Below are 23,228 nucleotides of genomic sequence, written 5' to 3' on the forward strand. Positions count from 1 at the left end.
TTTATAGAACCACCTTTCTCTGCATTAACAGTTGCCGTTCATTTGGCTCATGTCTCTACCACTTTTACACATCTAAAAACTGAGATTGTTGCCTATACCTCTTTGCAAATTGGCTCAAGATCAGTCAGATTGGATGGAGAGCATCTGTGAACAGAAATATTCAACTTTTGCCAAATATTATCTCTTGGGTTTAGGCCTGGACTTTGACTGTGCCTGCTCCTACACATACATATGCTTTGTTCTGAATCATTCAGTTGTACCACTGGCTGTTTGTTTAGGGTAGCTGTGCTGCTGGAAGGTAAATCTCCTCCAAGTCTCAAGTCTTTTGTGGTCATTATGTTTTCTTCCAGGATCAACTCTTCCCTTTTCCCTGTTTGAAAAAAGGATCCCCACACAATGATGCTGCCACCACTATGTTTCATTGTGTTTCCAGCCACATACTGTATAGCATTTTGTATATAGGCCTAAAAGTACAACTTTGGCCTCATCTAACCAGAGCACCCTCTTGCTGTGTCCCCTACATGGCTTGTGGCAAAATTTAAATGAGGCTTTCTTCCAATGTAGACCTTCTTCTTGCAACTTAAACTCCACCCATGAGTTTAAGTTGCACTCCCTTTTCTCTGTACACTACCATGGTGTTGTTACGAGCCTGAACTGTTTTTTGGTGACGTCACTAACCTTACGTTTGGCCACCGTAGCATGTTGATTGCGTCACCTGCAGCAGACTTTTCTCTCTGAAGCGCAAGTGTCTGAGACTTTTTTTTTTGGGATGACTTTTTTTTGAGACCCTTTAGTCAGAAGTCTGAAGCCGTTTGGTCTGATGTCTGATAATGTTTTCCTGAGAACAGAGGATGTCTTAAAATGTACACCGTATGAGTGCAACTAACTTGTCCTGTCTACAGATTCCCCCACCTGAGCTGTGGATCTCTGCTACCTCTCCAGAGTTACCATGGATATCTTAGCTGCTTCTCTGATTAATGCTCTCCCTTCCCAGCCTGTCAGTTTAGGTGAACAGCCATGTATTCTGTAGGTTTTTCATTTCTATTTTCAAATGATGGATTGAACAGAGCTCAGTGGGATGTTCAAGTCTTGTTTTACAACCTAATCCTGCTTTAAATTTCTCTACATCTTTCTTCCTGGCCTGTTGCTGTGTTTTTTGGTCTTTGTGTTGCTTTTTGTTCACTAATGTTCTCTATAATACTTTTAAGGCTTTTACAGAACAGATGTATTTATAGTGACATTACATTGCACACCGGTGGACTCTGTTTACTAATTATGAGACTTATTAAGATAACTGATTGTACTAGATTTTATTTAAGGGTGTTGGAGTAAAGCATGCAGAATATAAATGCATGCCAAACCTTTCAGCCGGCAGATTTAGATGCTTACTTTGCCTTTTCTCTGTGTTTTTATCTAGGAGCCATGGGGGAAAGAGCTCAGGAAGCCACCGATCCAGCACCAGAGAGTGCTCCAGCTTACCCCGACAGGAAGATGTCCTCCCAGGCAATGACAGCTTTCTCAACGGCAACATGTCTGCAGCCATCACGCTCAGCCCCACTCTGCATCCCAAGAACTATCAGCCACAGATCTTCAACCACTCCACCGCCTGCAGCATGGACCTGGCCAGCAGCAACCTGCCTCATCTGCTCAGCCCTGCTGAGGCCAAGAACAAAGGCGACTTTGAGATGAATTTGGGTGCTAAGGTACTGGATGGACCCGGAGCCAAGTACCTCAAATCCAACTTCCGCTCACAACAGAACCGCCACTCTTTTGTGGAAGGGAAGACCAACACGCTGCAGTCAGGGGACAAACACAGTCGACACAACCACAAGGAGTCCCACAGCTCCACGTCGTCCTCCTCTAAGTTTGGTTACCTTAACTTGTCTAAGAGTTATGGCACGCTCAGCGATGCCAAGTCAGTGGGAAACTTAAATGATGTGCATCTGTACACAGATGAGCCAACATCACGCTACTTCCCTTCTAGCTGTCTTGACCTGACGGCTCCAAGCAGCCCAGCGTCCCGCAGAGTAGAAAGGCTGGGTCCTGGCTCAGCTGGCCGAGGAGGCATGCGCTCAGACAGAGAGAGCAACACTCTGGACTCTTCATACAGACGCTCCTCCACCCGTCATAAGGCCTCAGAGGAGGCGAAGTCACCCGATTCCCTGGATCCAGGGGAAGGTAGCATGGAAAGGAGCCACGCTCACTCCCTCTCCGCCCCGCATGACCCTCTCTCTTACAGTCAGGGATACACCAGCCCTTTCTCCTCCCAGCAGCGGCCGCATCGCCACTCCATGTACGTGCGGAGGGATCACCAGAGGACGCACGGGGGAGACGAGGGCCTGCTGGTCGGTCAGGGAATCCCCACCAGGGCCAGCAGCCTCCAGCTCCTGTCTCCTCAGCTTCAGCACCGCACGTTGCCACGCCACTCCGGGAGCTCCTCCAGGGAAGATGACATGAGCAGGGTCAGTGATCAGCCCACACCAAACCTCTCTCAATCTAAGGATAGCCTGCACCCACGTAATCTTATCATATTAGATGCCTACACCAGATTGTGTTGGGTAACTCTGACTCGGTCTCCATTTGCCCAACAAAGCAGCCAGAATGTATTCCTGCAGCATCTGAGAATATCAGGATTTGTCCTTAGAACTGAAGCTGGGTCTGGTGACTCACTTAATTGGAGAGACAGAAATACCATCAAAACAACTAAATCTAAAAACATTACATGTTGGCTTTCTCGTTAGGATGTAGGATGAATCATGCTATCTGTGTATTTATATACACAAACAGCATGAACAGCTTGCGCTTGTGTGTATTTGTTTGTATGTGCTGTGATGCTGAGCTGTCTTCATGCTTCATCATGTCTCCATTGACAGAGCGAACAGGCACCCTCTGAGGTCACCCACAGCAGACCCCCAATAAGGGACTCCACAAGGGACAACGCCGCATCTTTTCACACACAGCGGCAAAAAAGCGAGGTCCGACATTCTGCCTGCACCCACCATTCCCCACCCACATCCAGCCTTCTGAGAGAGCGGATGTGGGTGGATGCTGCTGTCATGAACTGTTCTCTCTCTCTCTCTCTCTGCATCAGATGCCTTTTTTTCTCTGTGTGCTTTGCTTCCATCTAATGTGCCTCCTTATGATAACACGGTCAAGTTTGTCACTGCAGCTGTTTTGTTATTACCAGTGGTTGTAGGTAAAAACTCCCCCACATGCTTTTCCACTCTTTTGGGTAAATAGAGGTACAGTTTCTGTTGAGAAGCATGGTCAGCAATGCCAGTCTATGACTTTATATGATTATTGTTTCTCCTGTCCCTCAGGTTGGCCTATATCATGACCAACAAGCAGAAGACGGAGGCTCCTCCAAGGAGAATCGCAACATCTACAGTGAATCTATGCCAAGGAGGGTGGGCAGCTTCTACAGAGGTTTGTTTAGTCAGGCTGTGGATTTCTATCACTGCACCATGAGGGCAAAAATGGCAGATCAGATCAGGATACTCGGGACCAAATTTATAAAATTAAACAAATTTCATCCCTTGCTATATCTTTCAGACTTGTTATTAAGATTTGTGTTAAAAGACAAAAAGTATTAGTGCCCCTTAAAAGTTTTCATATTTGTTCACATTAAAGCCACAAACCTCTTTGTATTTTAGTAAGATCTTACGAATGTAATAGACCAACAACTGTGAAGCAGGAGGAAAAGATATAATTTTCTAAATTCTTTCATAATATAAAGCCAAAAGTGTGTCGTGCATTTTTTTCCTCCCTCTTCAGAAGTTGCCTTCAGAAGTCACCTAATAAGGCTTTATGGGCCATAAGCATTGATAATCACTTTTGAGCTATTGACTCAACTGCAGTCTAACATGAAACATTTTAAAGTTAGAAATATTCTCTTGGGAAGAAACATCCTACCTCTCAGTAGCTATGTCTAGAATGGCAAATTGTTTGGATCAGATTCAAATAAGTTCAGCTTGAACACAAAAAATAGATCCCAATACATAGTTTATATGGGCTCAAAATCAAATAATCCGATCATGATGTGCATTTACATGCACTTATTTTTGAACAGGAGCACTTTGACATACACAGTTGTCAGATTTCCCTAAAACCACCATTGTACTTCTGCCTGTGCTGAAAAAAAACAACAAACGCTGAAGACTTGGTTCTCAGCACCCAGAGTGGACCCACACCAGGTTCTGAGAGCAGCTGAGGTGTCATTGCTTTCCATAGTTAAGCTACAGGCTCAGCAGCACATGATATTGCTGTTCCTGCGCTACAGGATGACATAGCGAAAGGAAATTAACATCCCTCTAAGTTTTGCCACTAAAGGCGGAAATGCGTCACTTTGACATAGGGCACACAGGCACAGTCAGGTCAGTTAGCCCTAATCAGAATGAGATGACTGGAACAAGTGTTTACATGGACGGGGTTCGGATTGTGGATCAGCTTAAACCACCCATCTCTCTCGGAAAACAATTGAGCTTCGATCAGATCAGAGTTGGTGCGTTTACATGGCAAATTTTATTTCAATCTGCCCTTTGTTCCAAATACAAGTCCATGTCTTTCACAGAGACAAAGAGTGATAGCAAAAAATGAACAGTTAGTCATCGGTATATATTACCACAGTTTGTTAACGTGTTGAAAAGTAGCCATTTCAAGAAAAACCTGGTAACATGGAAGTTAATGGGAAAGTTGTAATTTCATCATTTTGTCTGATAATCTACTGCCACTTTAAATAAAAAAAATGTAGGCCTAATTAACAGATAAAAGTTTCTCAAAGCACCAATAGTTTTCTCAGTACTAGTTAGATCATTTGCCTCAGATGTATAACTGAGAGGAAGTTGAATCACCACTTTTTGTCCCTTGATTGTTTTTTCTTCTGTATGCTCTATGATGTCTCAGTTTTTTCTGTGAGTGAATTAAAATTGCATCTCAGACCTTCCTGCACAACATCAATGGTTCTGATTGCTGGGACATATTACCAGACAATGATTGGTTCACTGTTTGGATTGATACAGATTTAAACATTTTTGCAAGTTTAAGGGAGATCTTCTGAATCTTCCCCGATATGTGGCTGCAAAATTTATTTTCCATGCATAGATTTAAACAGATTCATTAAAATGTGGAACAAAGCACATTTCTTAGCAATATAATTGAACCTTCCATCTTCTAGGATAAACCACAGGACAATTATTTCTCTTGCAAGGATAGTTCTGTTAACATATTAAAAGCAGCTCTTATTTTATCTGCAGTAGAAAACTCTGTTGGTGTTTTCATCCAGCAAGATTAGCTGGAACTAACACTTAGTCTTAAAGTGGCTCAAGACCAAAGTGGACTTCTACTATTAAAAACAACTGCAGCCTCAAAAACGACAGTGGTTTATGTGAATGCTATTTATTGAACCGTTAAGCTGTGGTCAAGTTTCAGCAGTTGTTTCCATAGTTTACCTATTGATCATTTACCTAGTCATCAGCATTGCTGGTGATTTAAATAATTAAATAATTAAAGGTTTGCACAAATCTTCATTGCCTGCGTACAATAGTTTTTTTAAATCTGTTTGTGGTGTTTCTTTTTTTTTTGTCAAACAGTGCCATCTCCCAGGCCAGACAACTCTTTTCACGACAGCAGGGGCCAGGGCCGGGACCCTGGCTTGTCTGGGGACGGCAGCAGTCTGACAAATCACTCTAAGCGTCAGCCTGCATTTGACCCCTGGTAATTTTGAATATATTCTTTATTTGCCAAACCTTGATAGTTTGACAGCAACACAAATTAATTTACTATTACCATTGTAAGAACAATGCTGTCACTTTCAATTATATTCTCCCTAAATGACATGGCGGGTTTAGCAAAGGTTGTCGCATCATTTTTTAATTGAAAAATGTCTCAGCTGGGACTTAATCCTCTGTGCTCTTTGTTTTATTTTCAGGACTGGCCCAGATACTGTGGTCCTGAATGCGAATGAGCCATCCAAAGAAAAGGAGAAGCAGGGTTTCTTTAGAGCAATAAAAAAGAAAAAGAAGAAAACTCAAATGGTAAGTTTCCTCCTGAGCAAATCTTCAAAGACATTTTCTTTTTGGAGGTTTTAAGCATGTAGCCTCAAAACTTTTTCTAACTAGTTGTCTGTTTGCATGATGGATCTTCTCCACTACTTTCCAGATGTTTATTGTTTGTTCTAGTGGCACTTTAAGAGAATTACAAAAGATTGTTTATTATATGTATCATGTTTACATGTGGCACCAGCCTTGTGCCCCTATAGAAGGTTCCCTGGCATCAAGAAAATTATTTCCTTCTGTTTAGTTTTAATGTTTTGATATTGATAGGATATGTAATTCCACACAGATTCAGCAACCTTAAATATGTAAAACTGGGCAGTTGTAAAAAATAAGGAAAAAATAAAACGCCATCCATAACCTTTCCTATGAGCAAAATTAAATGGAAGCATATTTTGTATTGTGTACTTTACTTTTATTTGCTGTCTGGGAACTTCTAATTAGTAAGCTATGGCTACCTGTTTCTATTGGGAGCAAATATGACAGGACACAAAGGGCCCTTTCCCAGAGCCAGTCTTCAAGATAGGAAAGGCAAGAGAACATATTATTTAAATAAATCAAATGTGTTGATCTTCAAAAGTCAGGAATTAGCTACAAGAAAATGGCTACTTTCAAATGTTCGCAACCGTCTGTTTGGAAAGCATGGTGGATCTGTCCTACCATCACCAACATTATCGTGTGGACTTTGCTAAACACCACCGGGACAACTGGAGCTGAGGGCTTTGAGCAGATGAAACTAAGATCAAGGTTTTCAACAATAAACAATCCACACTCTCATGTTAAACACCCTGTTGGGTGTGGCATGAAACAAGAGATGAATATGTGGAACAGAACGTCACTCTTACTATTAAGTACGGTGGAGATTCTGTGATTCTGTGGCCCTGGGAACCATTTTATGCCTAATCTATACATCCAATCCACTCTACTGTCCGATGGACCACAAAGCCTGTGTAAAATAAATCTGTCATTTGTACCTGTCCACAAAGATCCGCTAGGGGTCTCTGCTGTCATCCGTTTGGAGAATAATAGTCCTAGTCAAAGGGGTTGCCAGACACAGAGCATAAAGAGAATGACAGGTCAGATAATGAGCAGAAGTAGAAAAACAACAACTAAGCTTGTTTTAAAAAATAAAGTAAAGAGAGATCTGCTGTTTAAGCATTGTGGAGAGTGTTTTGCTCAGGGGCGATAAGGATTAAATAGCTGTATATATAATTTAGTGAAAAATAGTCTTATTTATTTTGGGTTTTTATCTTATCCTCCTGTGAGCAGACAATGTACTGCATAAACCAGTACATTATCGCCCTTAAAAGGCTGAAGTAAAAAAGTGTTTCCATTGAGCTAAAAGCAATCTGTACAGGAGCATGTGCTTGTTGACAAGGTCCAAATGGCTCGCATACATGAACACAGAGAGACATGCATGGCATCATGGGTTCTTTGAAACTTCATGAGCTTTTAAAAGCTGGTGGTCTATTTCAGAAAACTAAATATGGGTCCTCATTGGGTCTTTTAGTAGCAGAATGATCCAAACCATAAGGGCCAAATCAATAAAAAAGAAATGGTTAATCAGACACAAAATCAACCCTCTTCCATGGACAGTCAACAGACATCTAAATCCCACAGAAATGAGCACATATGATTTGCTGCTTATCAAAATAACACCAAGGTAGGAGATCAAGCTTTGCAAACCACTGACTTGATAACAGAGTAAAGATCAGAAAGGGACGGGGTGGGGGAGGAGCTGCAGGTATGGTTCCTAAGCCACCATATTTTCACATACAGTATTAAACTGTCTACCACCTCTGCAGCACTAATGGTGCAGCATGGAACCAATGTTTGAGACTCCATTCACATTTCTATTTATAATCGACACTTTGTTCAGATGCTGACAGTGGGTGGGTGTGAGTTGGGGAGGAGATTCTGCTGATGACAGAGCACAAATAAACGCAATCTGGCCTCAGGGAAGCAGACAGTTAGAGCTGGTGGAAAATAATATATAGTTTGGAAATACTAAACTCAGCTAATTTCTACTTTGTGAGAAGACAGTTTATCTGAAACAAGGAATTTGCCTGTCTTCTTTTCAGAAAAGCGAATATCTTTGATACGTGTTTTTTATTTTTTATTTCTTACAAATAAAGGGGACATATGCTTTTAAATCCTTCTTATTCACTTTTAAATCATTCAGTTGTGGTTATTGTAGCTCCACAGGCTCCTCTTTTACTGTTCTAAGGTATTTCTGAGAGCAACTCATTTTGGTGCAGTCCCTTTAAATGCTATTGAGGCCCTTCAAACTCCACCACCTCCAGGTCAAAGAACGTTCCACTCCACCCCGTTCAGCCATTTCTGTAATTTATAGCAGAGATACAATTATCTAGCGGTGCAGAGACAAGACAAAAACGGCAAAACTGTTTATGTTGTAATAATATTCAAAACACGCAGTACGGTTTTGTCCTCAAGGAGCTAAAAGCAGCACACAGCGCTAAGCAGAAGGCACGATGCTACTGCTATCAAAGCATTGGCCAGGACTTCATATCAACACACAATAAATTTATGTCTAAAATAAAGTTTCAGTTTATTGTGTTATTTGCAGCTTACCGCTTTGCTATGTGTTGTTTCCATTGACAGAAGGAACTGACCTCTTCATCAGATGAAGTCTTTCTGCAAATCCTTCTTGATACTGGTAGAGGTTGCTCAAGCATTTGTCCTTGGAAGTGCTTCATGCAAATAGGAATTTCCTCACTGATGTGGGAACATTTTCATGACAAATAAATTTTAACCAGGCACTTCGAAGAGGTTCTGATGCTGGGGGACGGTATAATAAATTATGTTGGTTAATACATCCAACAACCAAACATTTAGACTTGCAGCTTCATCAAACTTAAGCTTAGAGTGCAAAATCGTAGCAAGAAATAAAAATGGCAGATATGTGAACTTGGTTAGCCAGAATTCCATGACTTTGTTTAGCAAATACTGTGACGTAACAGTTCAAAAAACATAATAGAGGATAGAGAAAACCAAACGGATTGAAAATATGAAAAACAGAATTTAAAGATATCTACGCAACACCTGGAGAGACTAAATTCAACTTTCCAGCACTCCTACAGACTCTGTGTGCACAATTAAATGCATTTAAGGCCTAAAAAGGTGTATTTTTCAAGATATCTCCCCTTTAAAGGCTATCAATGCAAAACAGTTGTGAGAAATAATTTCACTAATGATGCTAAATATGCTTATACTGTAAAAGGAGGTCCAAAGTGAACCTTTGTACTCTGAATGACAGGCTACCAGTGAAGGGATTGACACAGTCATCCAAAAGACCTCTAGGTCCTCTGGTCATCAGAGCAGCCGCCACAGGAGCCGTGACAAGAGCAGGGACCGGAACCAAGAACGAGACCGGGACAAGGACTGGCCACGGGAGAAACTGTCCGATTCACACTCTCCAGTGAGTCTCACACATGCAAGAAAATATTCTATGCTCTGCTTTAAAGTGTTTTATTTAGTTTCCTTTTGTTAAAACTACTAGTTTGACTTTTTCTATAAAATCAATCAAACTCCCTTTAGGTAAAGTTTGCCACCTATATGACAGCATTTCATGGTCAGTTTTTATCTTTGTTTTGCTGTTTTGTTGAAAAATATGTTTCTAATCAAGATAAAATCTGTCTTGTTATTTTCTCATCTTTATTTCCATGTTTTTAAGTCAAATTCGTCCTTGAAACCTGTTTACTTTATGGTTCGAGCCTTAAATTTCGTACTGTTAATAGGCTTTAAATCCCTTTCTAATAAAATGCCAGCATAAGCTGGGGAGTAAGAGTTGTGGAGTTTTTTTTAGATCTTTACAAGTGACTCTTGTTAATGAGATAGGTCAGATGTTTAGAGGGTCAGAGCATAAAAACCAAAGGAGCGCCAACAATTACTTTCACTAAGGTAAAACTTTTTTTAAAGTACAGCTGGCATGCAAGTGGCTAGAGTGTAATGTGTGTTAAGCAGTGGAGTACAGGCTAGCTAACAGAGCCAATACCAAGGCTAAATAACTAGCTAATGTCAGGTTGTTGGATGTTACACTTTTTGCCATTTTGCAGAATGGCAAAAAAGCACACTTAACTACAAAACTAAATGCAGAGTTTGATTACTTATTTCATATTTTGCTTCAGCGTTCCACCACGGAGTAAAAAAAAAAAAAACAATATAGGGGGTGCAGCCCATGTTGCAGTGGTAGAGCAAGCGACCCACATACAGAGCCTTCAGTCCTCAAAGGAGCTGTCCCTGGTTTGAGTCCCGGCCCCGGAGACCTGTGCTGCATGTCTTCCCCCTCTCTCCACCCCACTTTCTGTCTGCCTACTTTAAAAGAAATGACAAAAATAAAGGCCAATAGTGCAGCAAAACAAAATCTTTAAAACCAAAATATATATAAAGGAAAAAATACAAGGAATAGCCAAGCACCAGAAAAGTTACTAAAAGATGGATAGGTTTCTTTAATTAATGTGATCTGAAATTGCACTTGAGAATAATCTGCCAAAAGAAAAATAAACAGTACATCTATCTAAGCCTGGATTCACAGGTCAGTAAATTAAAAGAATCCAGTGTTTTAGCTGAGACTGCCTTTAAATATATCTCTCTATTAGTGACTAATGTAATCCTTCAGTTTTCTATATACTTAGCTGAAAAACGTTTTATAATATAATTATGAATTCATGAAACAGGTCATTATTATTGCATTTCTGTTTTAAATAAAAGTGATTCGATTATGTTATGCATTTTTGTTTTACCTTTTTGTGGTAATACTGTGGAAACATGTAACCGTGGTACTTTTGCTCAAGGTTATACAGTCAGAATGTTATACTGCCCCATGCTTGGACTGGAATGAACAGATTACAGTACCAAAAACCTTCAGTGATCATTCCAGGTTGATATAAAACAATATGGTCTGATCGATGCGTTCCATTAAGATGATTTTGAATTGCAAAGACGTTTCCTGCAGAACGGCTGCATCACCTGTTCCTTCTGCTGAAAACAATCACCAGCCAGACAGACGTAATTTATTTCATTTCATTTCATTACTTTATTGTCATTCTACCCTGTGGTTACAATGAAATTAGTTAGAGAAACTCTCACCTTTGTGCGAAAAAATATAAATAGCATAAATAAAGCACTATAAATATGATATAAAAACAATATAACAATCAATAAAAAACTAACTACTAAGTCTGACACACACATCCCTCATGTATTACACGTAGTGTTATTCAGCAGCCTGATCGCCCAGGGGTAGAAGGTGTTTCTGAGCCTGTTCATATGATGCTTCAGAACCCTGAATCTTCTGTACCTCCTGCTGCAGGGCAGTGGAGTAAAGTGGCTGTGGCCAGGGTAGGATGGATCAGTAAGAATCTTCTTTACTCTGCTTAGCCCCTGACACACTGCAAAGTTCCCCAAAGAGGACAGGGGGCAGCCGATGATGTCCTGTGCTGAATTAATAATTCTCTGCAGGGCTTTCCTGTTCTTAACTGTGCAGCTGGCGTACCATGTTAAGATGCCATATGTCAGCAGGTTTGTCTCTGCTGAGCTTTGCGGGCCACTGCTGTTGTATTGATGTTCCATGTGAGGTTATCAGCCACATGGACACCCAGAAACTTGAATGAGGAGACTCTCTCCACCCAGACGTTGTTTATTTGCAGTGGGGCCCCGCAGTGGGGCGGAGTTAGCTCTCTTTATCCTCCAATCCATCACCATCTCCTTGGTTTTATTCCTTTGGTGTTCAGCCAAAGATTATTGGCTGAACACCACAAGACCGGTTCCTGAACTTCTTCCCTGTATGCCGACTCGTCGCTGCCGAAAATAAGACCCACCGCCGTGGCGAACTTGACATTGATGTTTGAGTGGTGGTGGGGGACACGGTCATGAGTGTAAAGTGTGAACAGGAAAGGACTCAGCACGCAGCTCTAAGGAGAACCTGTGCTGAGTGTTCGGGTGGAGGATGTGTGTGGTCCAACCCTTACTGTCTGTGAGGAAGCTAGTAATCCAGGCACAGATGATGGGTGGGAAGCCCAGGATAGTTAGCTTTTTGGCAAGGATGTTTGGCAGGATGGTATTAAAAGCTGAGCTAAAATCTACAAAGGCATCCTGACATAGCATCCCCGATTCTCAGTGAGGTTTGCAGCAGCCTGGAGGATAGTTGCAACAGTGTCAGTTGTTGACCTATTTGTTTTATAGGCAAATTGGTCTCGGTCAAAGTCCCTGGGTAGGTAGGACCTTAGGTGGGGTAGAACTAGCCTCTCAAAACACTTCATGATCACAGAGGTTAATGCCATCAGTCTGTAGTCGTTAAGGCTGTTTATCGCTGTTTTTGTAGGGACAGGGATGATGGTGGATGCTTTCTGGCAGTATGGAACAGTTGCCTGCTTCAGGGAGGTGTTCATTATCCTCGTCAGGACCCCTGAAAGTTGATCTGCAAGGGCTTTCATTACTTTACCCAGTACCCCATCTGGTTCTGCTGCCTTGTGGGGGTCCACAGTTTTCAAAGCCCTTCTGACTTGATGTTCTTGTAACACGAGAAATTGGTTGTCATGGCGGCATAAGGCCGAGAGGGCAGAATGGGATCCCTCTGTCTCAAAGCAGGTGAAGAAGATATTTAGTTCCTCTGCCATTGAGACATCAGCATTCACTGCCTCAGACATTCTGCCTTTATAGTTTGTCAGATGCTGTAGACCCTTCCAAACCTGTCTGGGGTTGTTGTCAGCCAAGTGGTTCTCCACCTTTTCACTTATACTCCCATTTTGCAGCTCTAATTCCCCTCCTCAGATTCGCTGAGGAGGAGAATCTGAGGAGTCCTACCAGTTTGCCACTGTGCCTGGAAATCGTGTAGCTATTTGAGGTGATATGAGTAGAATACAACATTTAGTGGGGCAAATGCGCAGCAACCAACTAGATTGATAAATTCAAAGTCGAATATAAACAGATTTTTATCAGGAAAAGCTCTGTAGATGATCATTGACTTTGTCAGCCTTTGCGTCAGAGTTAACTTTGACAGCAGTATCCATTATGACTTAACAGCTTAGAGTCAAACTCCGGTTCAAGCACATGAGGTTGGACTCCTTGCAACTCCGATGCAGCTTCAATGCTTCAGGATCTATATGGAAATCTGTTAAAAGTGGCTCATCCACCATAAGGTTTTCTAACACCATCTAATCAGTGTGTTTCTTGTGCCTCATGTGATGTCATCAACCTAAAAACACACACAACAGTTTTTGTTTAGTGAGCTTTTAAAAAATGTTATATAAACTTTAAAATCCTGCAATGGAAATCCAAACTTCTTTATCCAGCTGTGTTTTTACTGTCTGTGTATATTTTTTACTGAACAAAAATACACCACGACTGTCTGTCTTTCAGAGTCAACCACTGAAGTCACTGCGTAAGCTCCTGCACCTCTCATCCTCATTCTCTAACCAGACGGCATCCTCCGACATGCGCTACCAGCCACTGCCTAACTCAGCCTCCGCTCAGGGCGGTTTTTCTGACAGTCGGGGTCACTCAGGGGTCAGCACGCCCCAGCTTAAGAGCCGACAGGGAGCCTACCCCCTGCCTGGCCAACTGGAGTCCGGCTGGCACTCGTCCGCCTTGGGGCGGCCCGAGGGCAACCCTTACCCAGAGCAAATGAGCGTCAAGGGGGGCCAAAACGGGCACGGCTTCGGACGCCCGTCCCGGTCGCGCATGCCAAACCTCAACGACCTGAAGGAGACAGCTCTGTAATCCTTGTCATCCTGCAGCTCTCACCCCCACCTCAGCATCCTGCTTGCCTTCTGTTGCTCCTACACCTCCCTTGTAAATGGCTGCACTTGCCGAACACACACAAACACCAAACCTTCTGTTGTAAACACTGCTTGCTAACAGGCTTAAAGCCTTTTTATGTTGTAATTTTTTGGGCCTCTGTGTTTGACAGACTTTATATTATTACTTATGTAATTATAAATCAAATTTGTATTATAAAGTAATATAAGTAATATATGTATATTTATATATATATATATATACATATATATATATAGGTAAAGTGTAGATTTTAAGTGTAAGTATTTTTGCTTTTATTAAATATAGAAATATGGTACATTTTACTGTGTAGTATTAACTTAAGATTAACCTAAGGTACTTCTGCACCAATCAAGTTGAGCAGTTGTTACAGCAGAGACTGGTAATGTCAGTACTGATAGTCATCTCACCCAGGATTGTGATTCTTTTCAGGTGTGTCGCCTTTTGGCTGTGCTCTGTCATTCTTGTTGCTGATGCACACATGTGCAACTACAAGTCACGGCTGACAGTGAGACAGCCTAAAAGCTAACATCTGATTGCTCATTTGTAGGATATTAAGGTTATTGTGTCTTTATGAACTGCGGCCATTTTAGAAATAATGTAACTATAAACTAACCTCTATGCGCTGACATACACTGCCCTCTGTGGGTCATAATGAAGCATTGCATTACCTGTTTTCTAACAGAGGTACTCACATGTTCCGGCTTCAAATCATGAATCAGTCTTATGCAGTTTAAATAGAGCAAACATATAATTAACGTTAATTTAAAAAAAAACTGTTTTTTATAAAAACATCCAGATAAAAGTGTTTCAATCTAAATCGGTTCATTAAATATGTTGTGATTTGTGCAAATTTTAGGGATGCAGTTAATGGTAGAAAAGATCTGAAGCTGACGATGAAGGGTAGAGCCCTCTCTCCATCCCTTACACATTTTTTCGGCAACAAAAGAACATTCTAAGTGGCTCGACTTCAACCTGTTTTAGAAATGCACAAACTCAAAACTCTGTAACCCTTAGCTGCTGTGAAGGAAGAATGTAATTTATTGTAAGAAAGCATTTTGAATACACCTAGAGAACCATAAAAGCCATTCATAGGGGTGCAGTGTCTCTCAAATTAGCTCTTCATGCTTTTTATTTGGATACTACCAGCATTTTATGTTTTATTGTAAATTAATATGAACCTGTAATTCTTAAGGACTGAGCAGTTTCAGCTATTTCACTTTGACGAACATTTACCCCCATTTGCATCTGTTTTATCACCTTCCTGTAGGTTCTGCTAAAAGTAGCAATGTGTGTGCCACTTCCAGTCTCTTTCAACCATTTTTCCAGGAATTTTAGCAAATGGTTTTGATTATTTATTCACATGACTTTGCCATGTATCATTTTTCTATTATTTTAGCAATTGCTTCATCTAGTCATTCAGCAATAGCACCCTCACATTATTTGCTGCCACTGGTAAAGATGTGTAAAAAGCCTTCAAATAAATTCGTCTGTTATTGCAGTAGTACATTCTCACACTGAAAATTTTAGAAAAATACAACCTTAGCATTGAATATCTTTATTCAGAGAGGAAATAAATTTCCACATAATGACACTGTTTAAAGTTGATTAGAGTTTCTAAAATCTTCTAATAGCAATCTTTATTTTTTCCTAGGGTAACATAGAGGCCCCTTTTTTGAACCCATGACCACTAGGCTGGACAAGGACCTGGGTTTAGTCTGTCACCACACACAGTGGTGTGGGAGGTAAAAAAAATCTCCACAGTTCACTGTTAGAGAATTGCAACAAGGGGCATCATATTATGGGTCACCAAGTCTCCATGACAACCGTTAGATGCCATCTACACGCAAAGCTGTTATGTGTGAGTAATGTTAGAAAAAAGTATTTTCTGTCATAACAATACAAACCTAAACTGGTGGAGTTTGCTAATCGCTGCTGGGCCTTTATCTGTTTGGTTTAGATCATTCTAAGATTGAACACTCCAGTGAGCATTGGTATAAAACAAAAGATGAATATGAGGATAAGCACCTAGTACTCATACATACATACATAGTATGGTTGTGGATCTTCAATGCTGTGGGCCCTTTTTATCTTGTCAAGACTCAGGAAAACCTGCTAGAATGCATGGTATCTTGGTCACTCTTCAAAATGGGAAAGAGAAGAAGGTAATTAGCTAATTGTACTACTCCCTAAACTGCCCATATTAACAGTCAGGGCAATAATCAAAAGACTGGATGACGACCGGAATTTCTCTTGCCAACATGCAGACAGCAGGATCCTAAGAGAGGTAATAATAATTACTTTAAGGCTTTGGTAAACATCTTTACTTGGCATGCCAATAATTTTTGAGGGCTCTCCTGTTTGTTAAGTTCCATGCACCTTGAGCTGCACAGCGCGCTTTTATACTTTTATTTTAGCTCATCTTATTTTGTTTTCCTATACCACCTGTTTTTAATTAAGTTACATTTTTCTCCATTCAGCATTAAAGCAGTTTTTTCAGGTACCCTTTGACCTGGTTGGGAGCTACTGCACTACTGCATTTCTGACTGATTATCCATAATGGAACCACTTAGCAGGGGTTCTTAAGATAACTGAGTGAATCCCGAGTGCCAGGAGAGCAGCTCTGCAGAAATAGGTCTTAAACATTTTTTTTATGTTGCACTTTGAAGAGTCTTTGCGGCTCAGCAATATTGTCCTGACTCTGTAAATTCTTCCTCACTTCCTGTTCATCATGTACACAGTGTGTGTGTGTGTGTGTGTGTGTGTGTGTGTGTGTGTGAGAGAGAGAGAGAGAGGACAGGACCAGTAACACACTGAGTCAGACATGACCGCATGGCGTTGTGCGTCTGCAAGGACTGTGCACACTGTACTTGTCACGGTACGCCACTCTCTTTCAAATGTGCCGTTTTGCTGAAGGAGCACCGTGTATTATATTAATACTGATGTGTGACTAGTTGTTAGGTAATATTTATAACAGAACAATGTTTTTCAGCTGTTTAAATGAGATCAAGTATTAAGTTTGTGCGTTTTCTTACAGACACGATTTAGTAGCATAGTCTGTGTTAACCTGCTTATTATTATTTTTCCTTTTTGTTCCCAAAAGGGAATTTTCATGCAGATATAAATCAACAAATGTGTAAAAATTTAGAATATTCATGTTTACATCTGTGACAGTAAATCTCCAATAAAACAAACTCATTTGATTGAAATAGTTCAAAGTTTTTCTAGTATTTAATCTTGCAAAGCAATGTTTGAACATGTTTTAGGCAATTGATCCAATGCTAATTGTATTTAACATTTCATTTTATTGAAAATGACATGCGTTCTGATTACATTTTGTGCTGAAATTTTTATGATTTGTCAACCCTGCTTGTGTAGATTTTTCCAGCAGGCATGTTCAAGGACAACTGTAAGATACTGGATGTTTCATTGCTGGAACAATGCCCTTGTTTTTGTTGGCTAGTTGGCAGAGAACGGGTCGATAGGGGACGAAAGAACAACCCCGTCAATCTTCAGGTACACTTGCTCATGCACATCAGCAGCTCCATCCTGACGGCGATGCGGGTGTGCCAGCCCAGAGGCAGCAGGCGGATGTAACGAGCTACGATAGGGGGGCGCAGCAGGTTCTGCACAGTGGAGGAGCGATCAGAGTTCCCATAGAAGACCTAAGGAAAAGAGAAGCAAAATAAATAGTTTTACTGTCATTGTCAGCACATTTTCTTACAGCAAAATACAGCGCCTTGCAAAAGTATTCATATCCTGTCATATCCTTTTGAACATTTTGTGACATTACAACCATCAGTGTACTTTGATAAACCAGTTCATATTGATAGACCACTTCAATTAAATGTGAAGTAGAACGAAATATTTGACTCTATTTACTCTGAGACGCCTTGAATAAAATCCAGTGCAATCCTGATTGCTCTTAGAAGTCATTGTTAGTAAATGCAGCTATTCTGTAAAGGCCTCAGAGGTCTGTTGGAACATTAGTGAACAAACATCAGGCTTGGAATGGAGAGCAAAAAGGAGTCAAGAGGCGCATTGTAACTCTAGAGTAGCTACAGAAATCCACAGCTCAGGTGCGAAAATGTTGCCAGGACAGGTATTAGTCGTATCTTCAATCCCTTTATGGAAGAGTAACTAGACGTTTGAAAGCCTTAAGATGTCCTGTTCGCAGGTTTCCATGAGCTGTGACGGGGCAGACAATTGGAGGAAGTGTTCTAGTCAGATGGCCAGGTCAAAACTCAACATGTTTAGCCTACATGTAAAAGGCCATGCATGGAAGAAAATAACAGTGAAGACACCATCTCCAACATGTGACATGTGACAAATCCTTGCACAATTTATCTTCCAGTTCATTGTGGTTGTAACATGACAAAACCAATACCTATGCACTTTACTTACAGCACCATGAAACAGGGTAACTCTTAATAAAATTTTAGTTGTCACTCACATGGCCTAACCAACGTATAGGGTACCCACCCTGTTGTTTCCTGTTTGGTCTTTGTAATAGATCCAGTTGAGAGTTTCCACAGTGCGATATTGAATGCTGTATTTAGTGACCCACTCATCAGCATCACAGCGGCCCTGGCTGAGGATTCCAGACACTACACCCACCTCCTTCAAGTCGATCTGGATCCACTGGTGCTGGTCATTGAACTTGGAAAGCCAGGCACACCTAGCAAAAATAGAAACAATAGATGATGTTTATATTACAGAAATAGCAGTATAAGGCATTAGCTTGAAACAAGAGCAGGTTCCAATCACTCACCCAAATCCTTGGTTGTTAAGACGAGCCTTGTTGGGGGTCCAAGAGGAGTACCAGCCAGTGTGCTGGTCCTGGTTAGAGCAGCTGATCTGGTCTGAGGTTACAGATCCTGATTCAAAACCCAGGGCTCTATGGTATGGGCATTCTATGGAGGAGGATTTACAACATGTCATCTTAGGACACTTTTAAAAACAAACATCCAATTTATATGCAGTTATATGTAGTCAATCAATTCAAGCCAATTATATTCATTAGTTTGAGCCTAGTTATAAAACACTGCAGTCAAACTTGAGCAATTATGCCCATTGGTAAAATGGTTTCTATCTAAGGAAACCCAGCAGAAGGCCTTAAAGAGCAAGCAAAGATAGTAGACTGTTGATTAACTTAGCAACAGTCCCTCATACTGCATGCATGTGTTATGCGTGTGGTGACAGTGGAAAGAAAAACCCCTTTAAGAGGAAGAAACCTCCAGCAGAACCCGTCTCAGTGTTAGTAGTTATTAATCACTACTGACAAGGGATTTTATAAGACAGAGCAGACAGATAGGAAAGGCACTGACACTCTGGTCCAGGAGTACTTTTTATGTTAAAGAAAAAGTAGAGTTAATGGCAGCAGTAGTTCCTCAAGTGCCTTTATCATGGAGAAAAACACAGATAAACATATAAGATCTGAGCCTTTAGTAAAAACATTGGGTGGAAAATCAGAGCACATATGATTGGTGGCTGTAATAGCTCCTTCCATTGCTTTGTTTGGGAGGGAGGCGGGGTAAAACACGGAGAGACCACCAAGTGTTTTATCTAAAGAAAGAGAACATGAAGTTATTGGTAGGTTTAGCTCAGCTGATGGCCTCCTCAAGGAAGGTGTCACAACCAGCCTGGAGAGCTGTATCATCTATGGCGAGAAAGAAAAACAGAGAAGTTAAAGACAGCAAAGGCTACAGATTATGCATAAGTGGAGAGTAGTAGGAGAATGTCGCAGAGTGAGGAAAAGTGGTCATTATGTCCTCCTGCAGCCTAAGCCTATAGCAGCATAACTACAGAGATAGCTGAGAATAAAAAAGCCAGTCCAACTATAAGCTTTTTGTAAGGTTTTAAGCCTAGTCTTAAATGTAAACAGGGTGTTTGCCTCACTGACTAAAACTGGGTGCTGGTTTCACAGTTTGATAAAAGATGTGCCTCTCTTTCTACTTTTAGAACCTATTGGAACCACCAGTAAAATAGCAGTATGAGACCAAAGGGTTCTGTTAGGAACATATGGAACAATCAGATCTCTGATGTATGATGGAGCTAGATTATTTCTTGGTAGTGAGAATTTATATTTTCTTCTGGATTTCATGGGGAATCAGTGAAAAGAAACTAATATTGAAGAAATATCTCTCTTTTTAACTGCCATCAGAACTCTCACTTCAGTATTTTGGAAGTACTAAAGAATTTTTATAGAATTTTTTACACTGCATGATATTAAAGGATAAAAAAAGCCCAGCCTTGACTAAAGTGACCAGAAAGTTAAAGATGCCCAAACATTTACAATGCCTGTCCATATCCCATAAACCTTTTCACATTTTGTCGTGTTACCACCACAAACCTCCCTCCCATAGACTGCTGGAGATAGGCACCAGCTTCCCAGCGACCCACTATGGAAGAAGCGGTAGAAAATGACTGACTGACCACCACAAACCTGAATGTATTTTATATGAGCGACTAAAGTATAGCATAATTATGAAGTGGATTAAAAAAAATCCAGCTGTTCTGTGAAAGCCTCAGAGGTTTGTTAGAGACCATTAGAGAACAAACAGGACGAAATAACACAGCAGACAGGACAGAGTTCCCGGATCCAGATTTACGGCTTGAAGTGATCCAGCTTACGGTGAGCTTTGATACTGGAGGAATGGCGTGATAAGACAGGAGAAGATGATTGGAGCATTATCTGATGCACACTTCCTTCCACACTATAATGCATTGCGCACAGGGCAGGCCTTATTTTGAGCACTCTAATCTGCTCATTACATTCCAGCATAGGTAATGGGATTATCCAAACAGCCTTTGTCATGCTGGGTTTGTTCAGCGCTGATGTTCATATCAAAATCTCAAACTGTCAATGTTGATCCCCTTTCGTTTGTTATTCTGCACAGAAAGTGGTGGGATAGATGATGATTGCTCATCACTGTAGACACTGACCTTATATTGTAAATGGCTTTGGAGATATTACACCATCTGCAGACTTCTGTGTGCTGCAGATGCCCAAAATAAAATCCACAGGAAACAACTACCAGTCATCGGTCTCAATGAGTTGTTCATCAGCATGTCTTTGTCCTTCAAGTCTAAATGATAAATAAAGGACAGCCTGTATCTTTCTAACAGAGAGTCAGAAGAGAGTCTTGCTGAGTCCTTACCTGGCATGCAGTTCAGTGGGTAATCCTGAGGTGGTGGCAGGGAGGTTGGCGGTGCAGGTGAGATGGCAGCAGGGATGCGTGTGGGAGAATCCACAGACTCACAGTCACAGGTGCAGGCTTTGACATTCCGCGTCCATGTCTCGATCACCTGCTGCTCCTCCTGCAGCTCTTCCTCTTTCAGCTCTTGTTGAACGGCCTCCTCTTCCTAAGGAACATACAGGGAGGAGTCAATCCAAGGTCGCTCACCTTAAATCAGATTTCACTCTTCTAGTGCAATGCAATCTCACCTCCTGTGATGTAACTGTGATCACGGCTGCACAAATGTAAAAAAAAAAGCAGATAAAAGAATAGATTGCATAAAAACGGGAAAAACAAATCTCACAGAAAAAGAAAAGAAAAATAACTAACAATTAGAGACATTATTTTGCAAATAAACACGTATCTGTTATTATTCAGTCTATATGTCTGAATGAGTATAATAGTCTACAGCAAAACTGTTATGCTCTATCACAAAAAAGCAATCTCTTGTTTCCACATTGAAACATGGTCAGTTCCTTAATGCTGTCCCACACTATAAGTAATAATTATTGCAATTATATAAAGCACTAACAGGACAATGTTTTATCTTACAATTCGGCTAATAGTATCCCTGATGTAAGTCCACACTGACTTACCCTGAGAAAGTAGCAAGAGGAAGAGCACAGCAGCACAAATAGCAGGGACCTCCATCTTCTTCTTCAGCTCTGCTGGAATGACATGTGTGATACCCAACTCTGGTGGACAGGATTACTATAATCCACAGGCCTGTGATGGCCTCATAATACTCTTTAGTTGCACTTAGACACCTCCCTTGGGCAGGTTTATTATACTGTATCTGTGCTTCTATGGATAGCTTCAAGTCAACATTCAGGAGAAAAAGACCCTCTTGATGAGTGGTCCTCACTGGCCTGTAAAGCATGTCGCTTAGGCAAACGCTGGTAAGAATCTCCAGTCTGTATTCTTTGATCACTGGCTGCCAAAAAGCAGAAACTGCTCAGAAAATGGCTACCATTAAAAGATGACTTGTCAGATGTTTAAACTATAGTTAAATCTGGTTAAACAGTAAAAAGAAATCTTGGTCCTTTCACACAGTATACTGGCAAAGAATTCATACTGCCAAACATTTTCACAATATATCATATATGAATCACAGGTTTTAAGGTGTTTGACTGAAACATTAGCCAATTTGTCTTGGCATAATTTCTCAAGCTCAGTCAGACTGGATGCAAAATACATTTTCAAATCTCTCCACAGTTTGTCAGTTGGGTTTTGGCCTGGACTTTGACTGGTCCATTCTAGCATCAGTATACAGGGGTTGGACAATGAAACTGAAACACCTGTCATTTTAATGTGGGAGGTTTCATGGCTTCATTGGACCAGCCTGGTAGCCAGACTTCATTGATTGCACATTGCACCAGTAAAAGCAGAGTGTGAAGGTTCAGCCTTCAGCTGATTCAAAATGCTGCAGCAAGAGTTCTGATGACAATTAAAAAGAGAGATCATATTTCTCCTATTTTAGCTTCCCTTCATTGGCTCCCTGTTAAATCTAGAATAGAATTTAAAATTCTCCTCCTCACATATAAAGCCCTTAATGATCTAGCTCCATCATACATCAGAGATCTGATTGTTCCATATGTTCCTAACAGAGCACTTCGTTCTCAGACTGCAGGTTTACTGGTGGTTCCTAGAGTCTCTAGAAGTAGAATGGGAGGCAGATCCTTTAGTTATCAGGCTCCTCTCCTGTGGAACCAGCTCCCAGTTTTAGTCCTTGAGGCAGACACCCTGTCTACTTTTAAGGCTAGGCTTAAAGTTTTCCTTTTTGATAAAGCTTATAGTTAGAGTGGCTTAGTTTATCAGGGAGGGAACCTTCCTCCCTCCCTGTTGGATGGAGTAAGAGGGAGTCAGGTTTAGCCTAAACCGGCTCAGTTATGGTTGAGGTGCAAACACACCCTCCATTTCTGCTACCTGTGTGACCCCTTCTCTTTTCCAATGGTTATAATCAGTCTGACAGAGGGAGGTATCCCAATCCTTGGGGTTTTTAGTATAACAATGACCATCAGAGGGATCCTTTGTGGGGTGCCTTGTGATTACATTGTTGTAAATAGGCGCCTTTTAACTAAATAATCTGAACTGAAACTATCTGTGTAATTATGCTGCTATAGGCTTAGGCTGCTGGAGGACA

The 23,228-nt window shown here is 41.0% G+C and overlaps 2 protein-coding genes across 5 annotated transcripts in view; one reads left to right on the forward strand and one right to left on the reverse strand.

The window, feature by feature from the left end:
- LOC124874209 (cyclin-dependent kinase-like 5) overlaps positions 1-17,059 on the forward strand; it is a 69,533-nt gene extending 52,474 nt beyond the window's left edge. Inside the window, exons 12-18 of one of the 3 annotated variants that reach the window (XR_007039721.1) lie at positions 1,418-2,462; positions 3,321-3,426; positions 5,589-5,712; positions 5,927-6,032; positions 9,328-9,489; positions 13,431-13,862; positions 16,328-17,059. Coding sequence is in view for 2 of the 3 variants with exons in the window: in XM_047375480.1 (XP_047231436.1) it covers positions 1,418-2,462; positions 2,874-2,975; positions 3,321-3,426; positions 5,589-5,712; positions 5,927-6,032; positions 9,328-9,489; positions 13,431-13,790 (2,005 nt within the window). In the remaining variant the exon portion in view is untranslated. Of the gene's footprint in view, positions 1-1,417; positions 2,463-2,873; positions 2,976-3,320; positions 3,427-5,588; positions 5,713-5,926; positions 6,033-9,327; positions 9,490-13,430 lie in introns of all 3 variants that reach the window. The other 2 variants (XM_047375480.1, XM_047375479.1) reach the window with 2 other exon arrangements.
- Positions 17,060-17,132: 73 nt separating this feature from the next.
- LOC124874210 (retinoschisin-like) lies at positions 17,133-21,777 on the reverse strand. Of its 2 annotated transcripts, none has more exons than XM_047375483.1 (6): positions 21,682-21,777; positions 21,295-21,320; positions 21,008-21,212; positions 18,619-18,760; positions 18,465-18,525; positions 17,133-17,512 (listed from the first exon to the last, which is right to left on the reverse strand). In XM_047375483.1, exons 1-6 carry the CDS (start codon positions 21,734-21,736, stop codon positions 17,360-17,362), a joined length of 642 nt encoding a protein of 213 aa, XP_047231439.1. In that variant the 5' UTR covers positions 21,737-21,777; the 3' UTR covers positions 17,133-17,359. The 2 variants fall into 2 exon arrangements, with proteins under 2 accessions (XP_047231439.1, XP_047231438.1); XM_047375482.1 differs by having other exon boundaries at positions 18,330-18,525.
- Positions 21,778-23,228: the final 1,451 nt, after the last annotated feature.

This window comes from Girardinichthys multiradiatus, chromosome 9, assembly GCF_021462225.1.
Source record: "Girardinichthys multiradiatus isolate DD_20200921_A chromosome 9, DD_fGirMul_XY1, whole genome shotgun sequence".
NCBI lineage: Eukaryota > Metazoa > Chordata > Actinopteri > Cyprinodontiformes > Goodeidae > Girardinichthys > Girardinichthys multiradiatus.

What these genes read in the sequence shown, in the direction of transcription:
- LOC124874210 (XM_047375482.1), bottom strand. Translation starts at nt 21,736, where the DNA reads ATGGAGGTCCCTGCTATTTGTGCTGCTGTGCTCTTCCTCTTGCTACTT. An exon ending in TCACAGTTACATCACAGGAG is followed by an intron (nt 21,213 to 21,294) that starts GTGAGATTGCAT and finishes TATGTTCCTTAG; the next exon opens with GAAGAGGAGGCCGTTCAACA. An exon ending in CTTAACAACCAAGGATTTGG is followed by an intron (nt 18,526 to 18,618) that starts GTGAGTGATTGG and finishes TATTTTTGCTAG; the next exon opens with GTGTGCCTGGCTTTCCAAGT.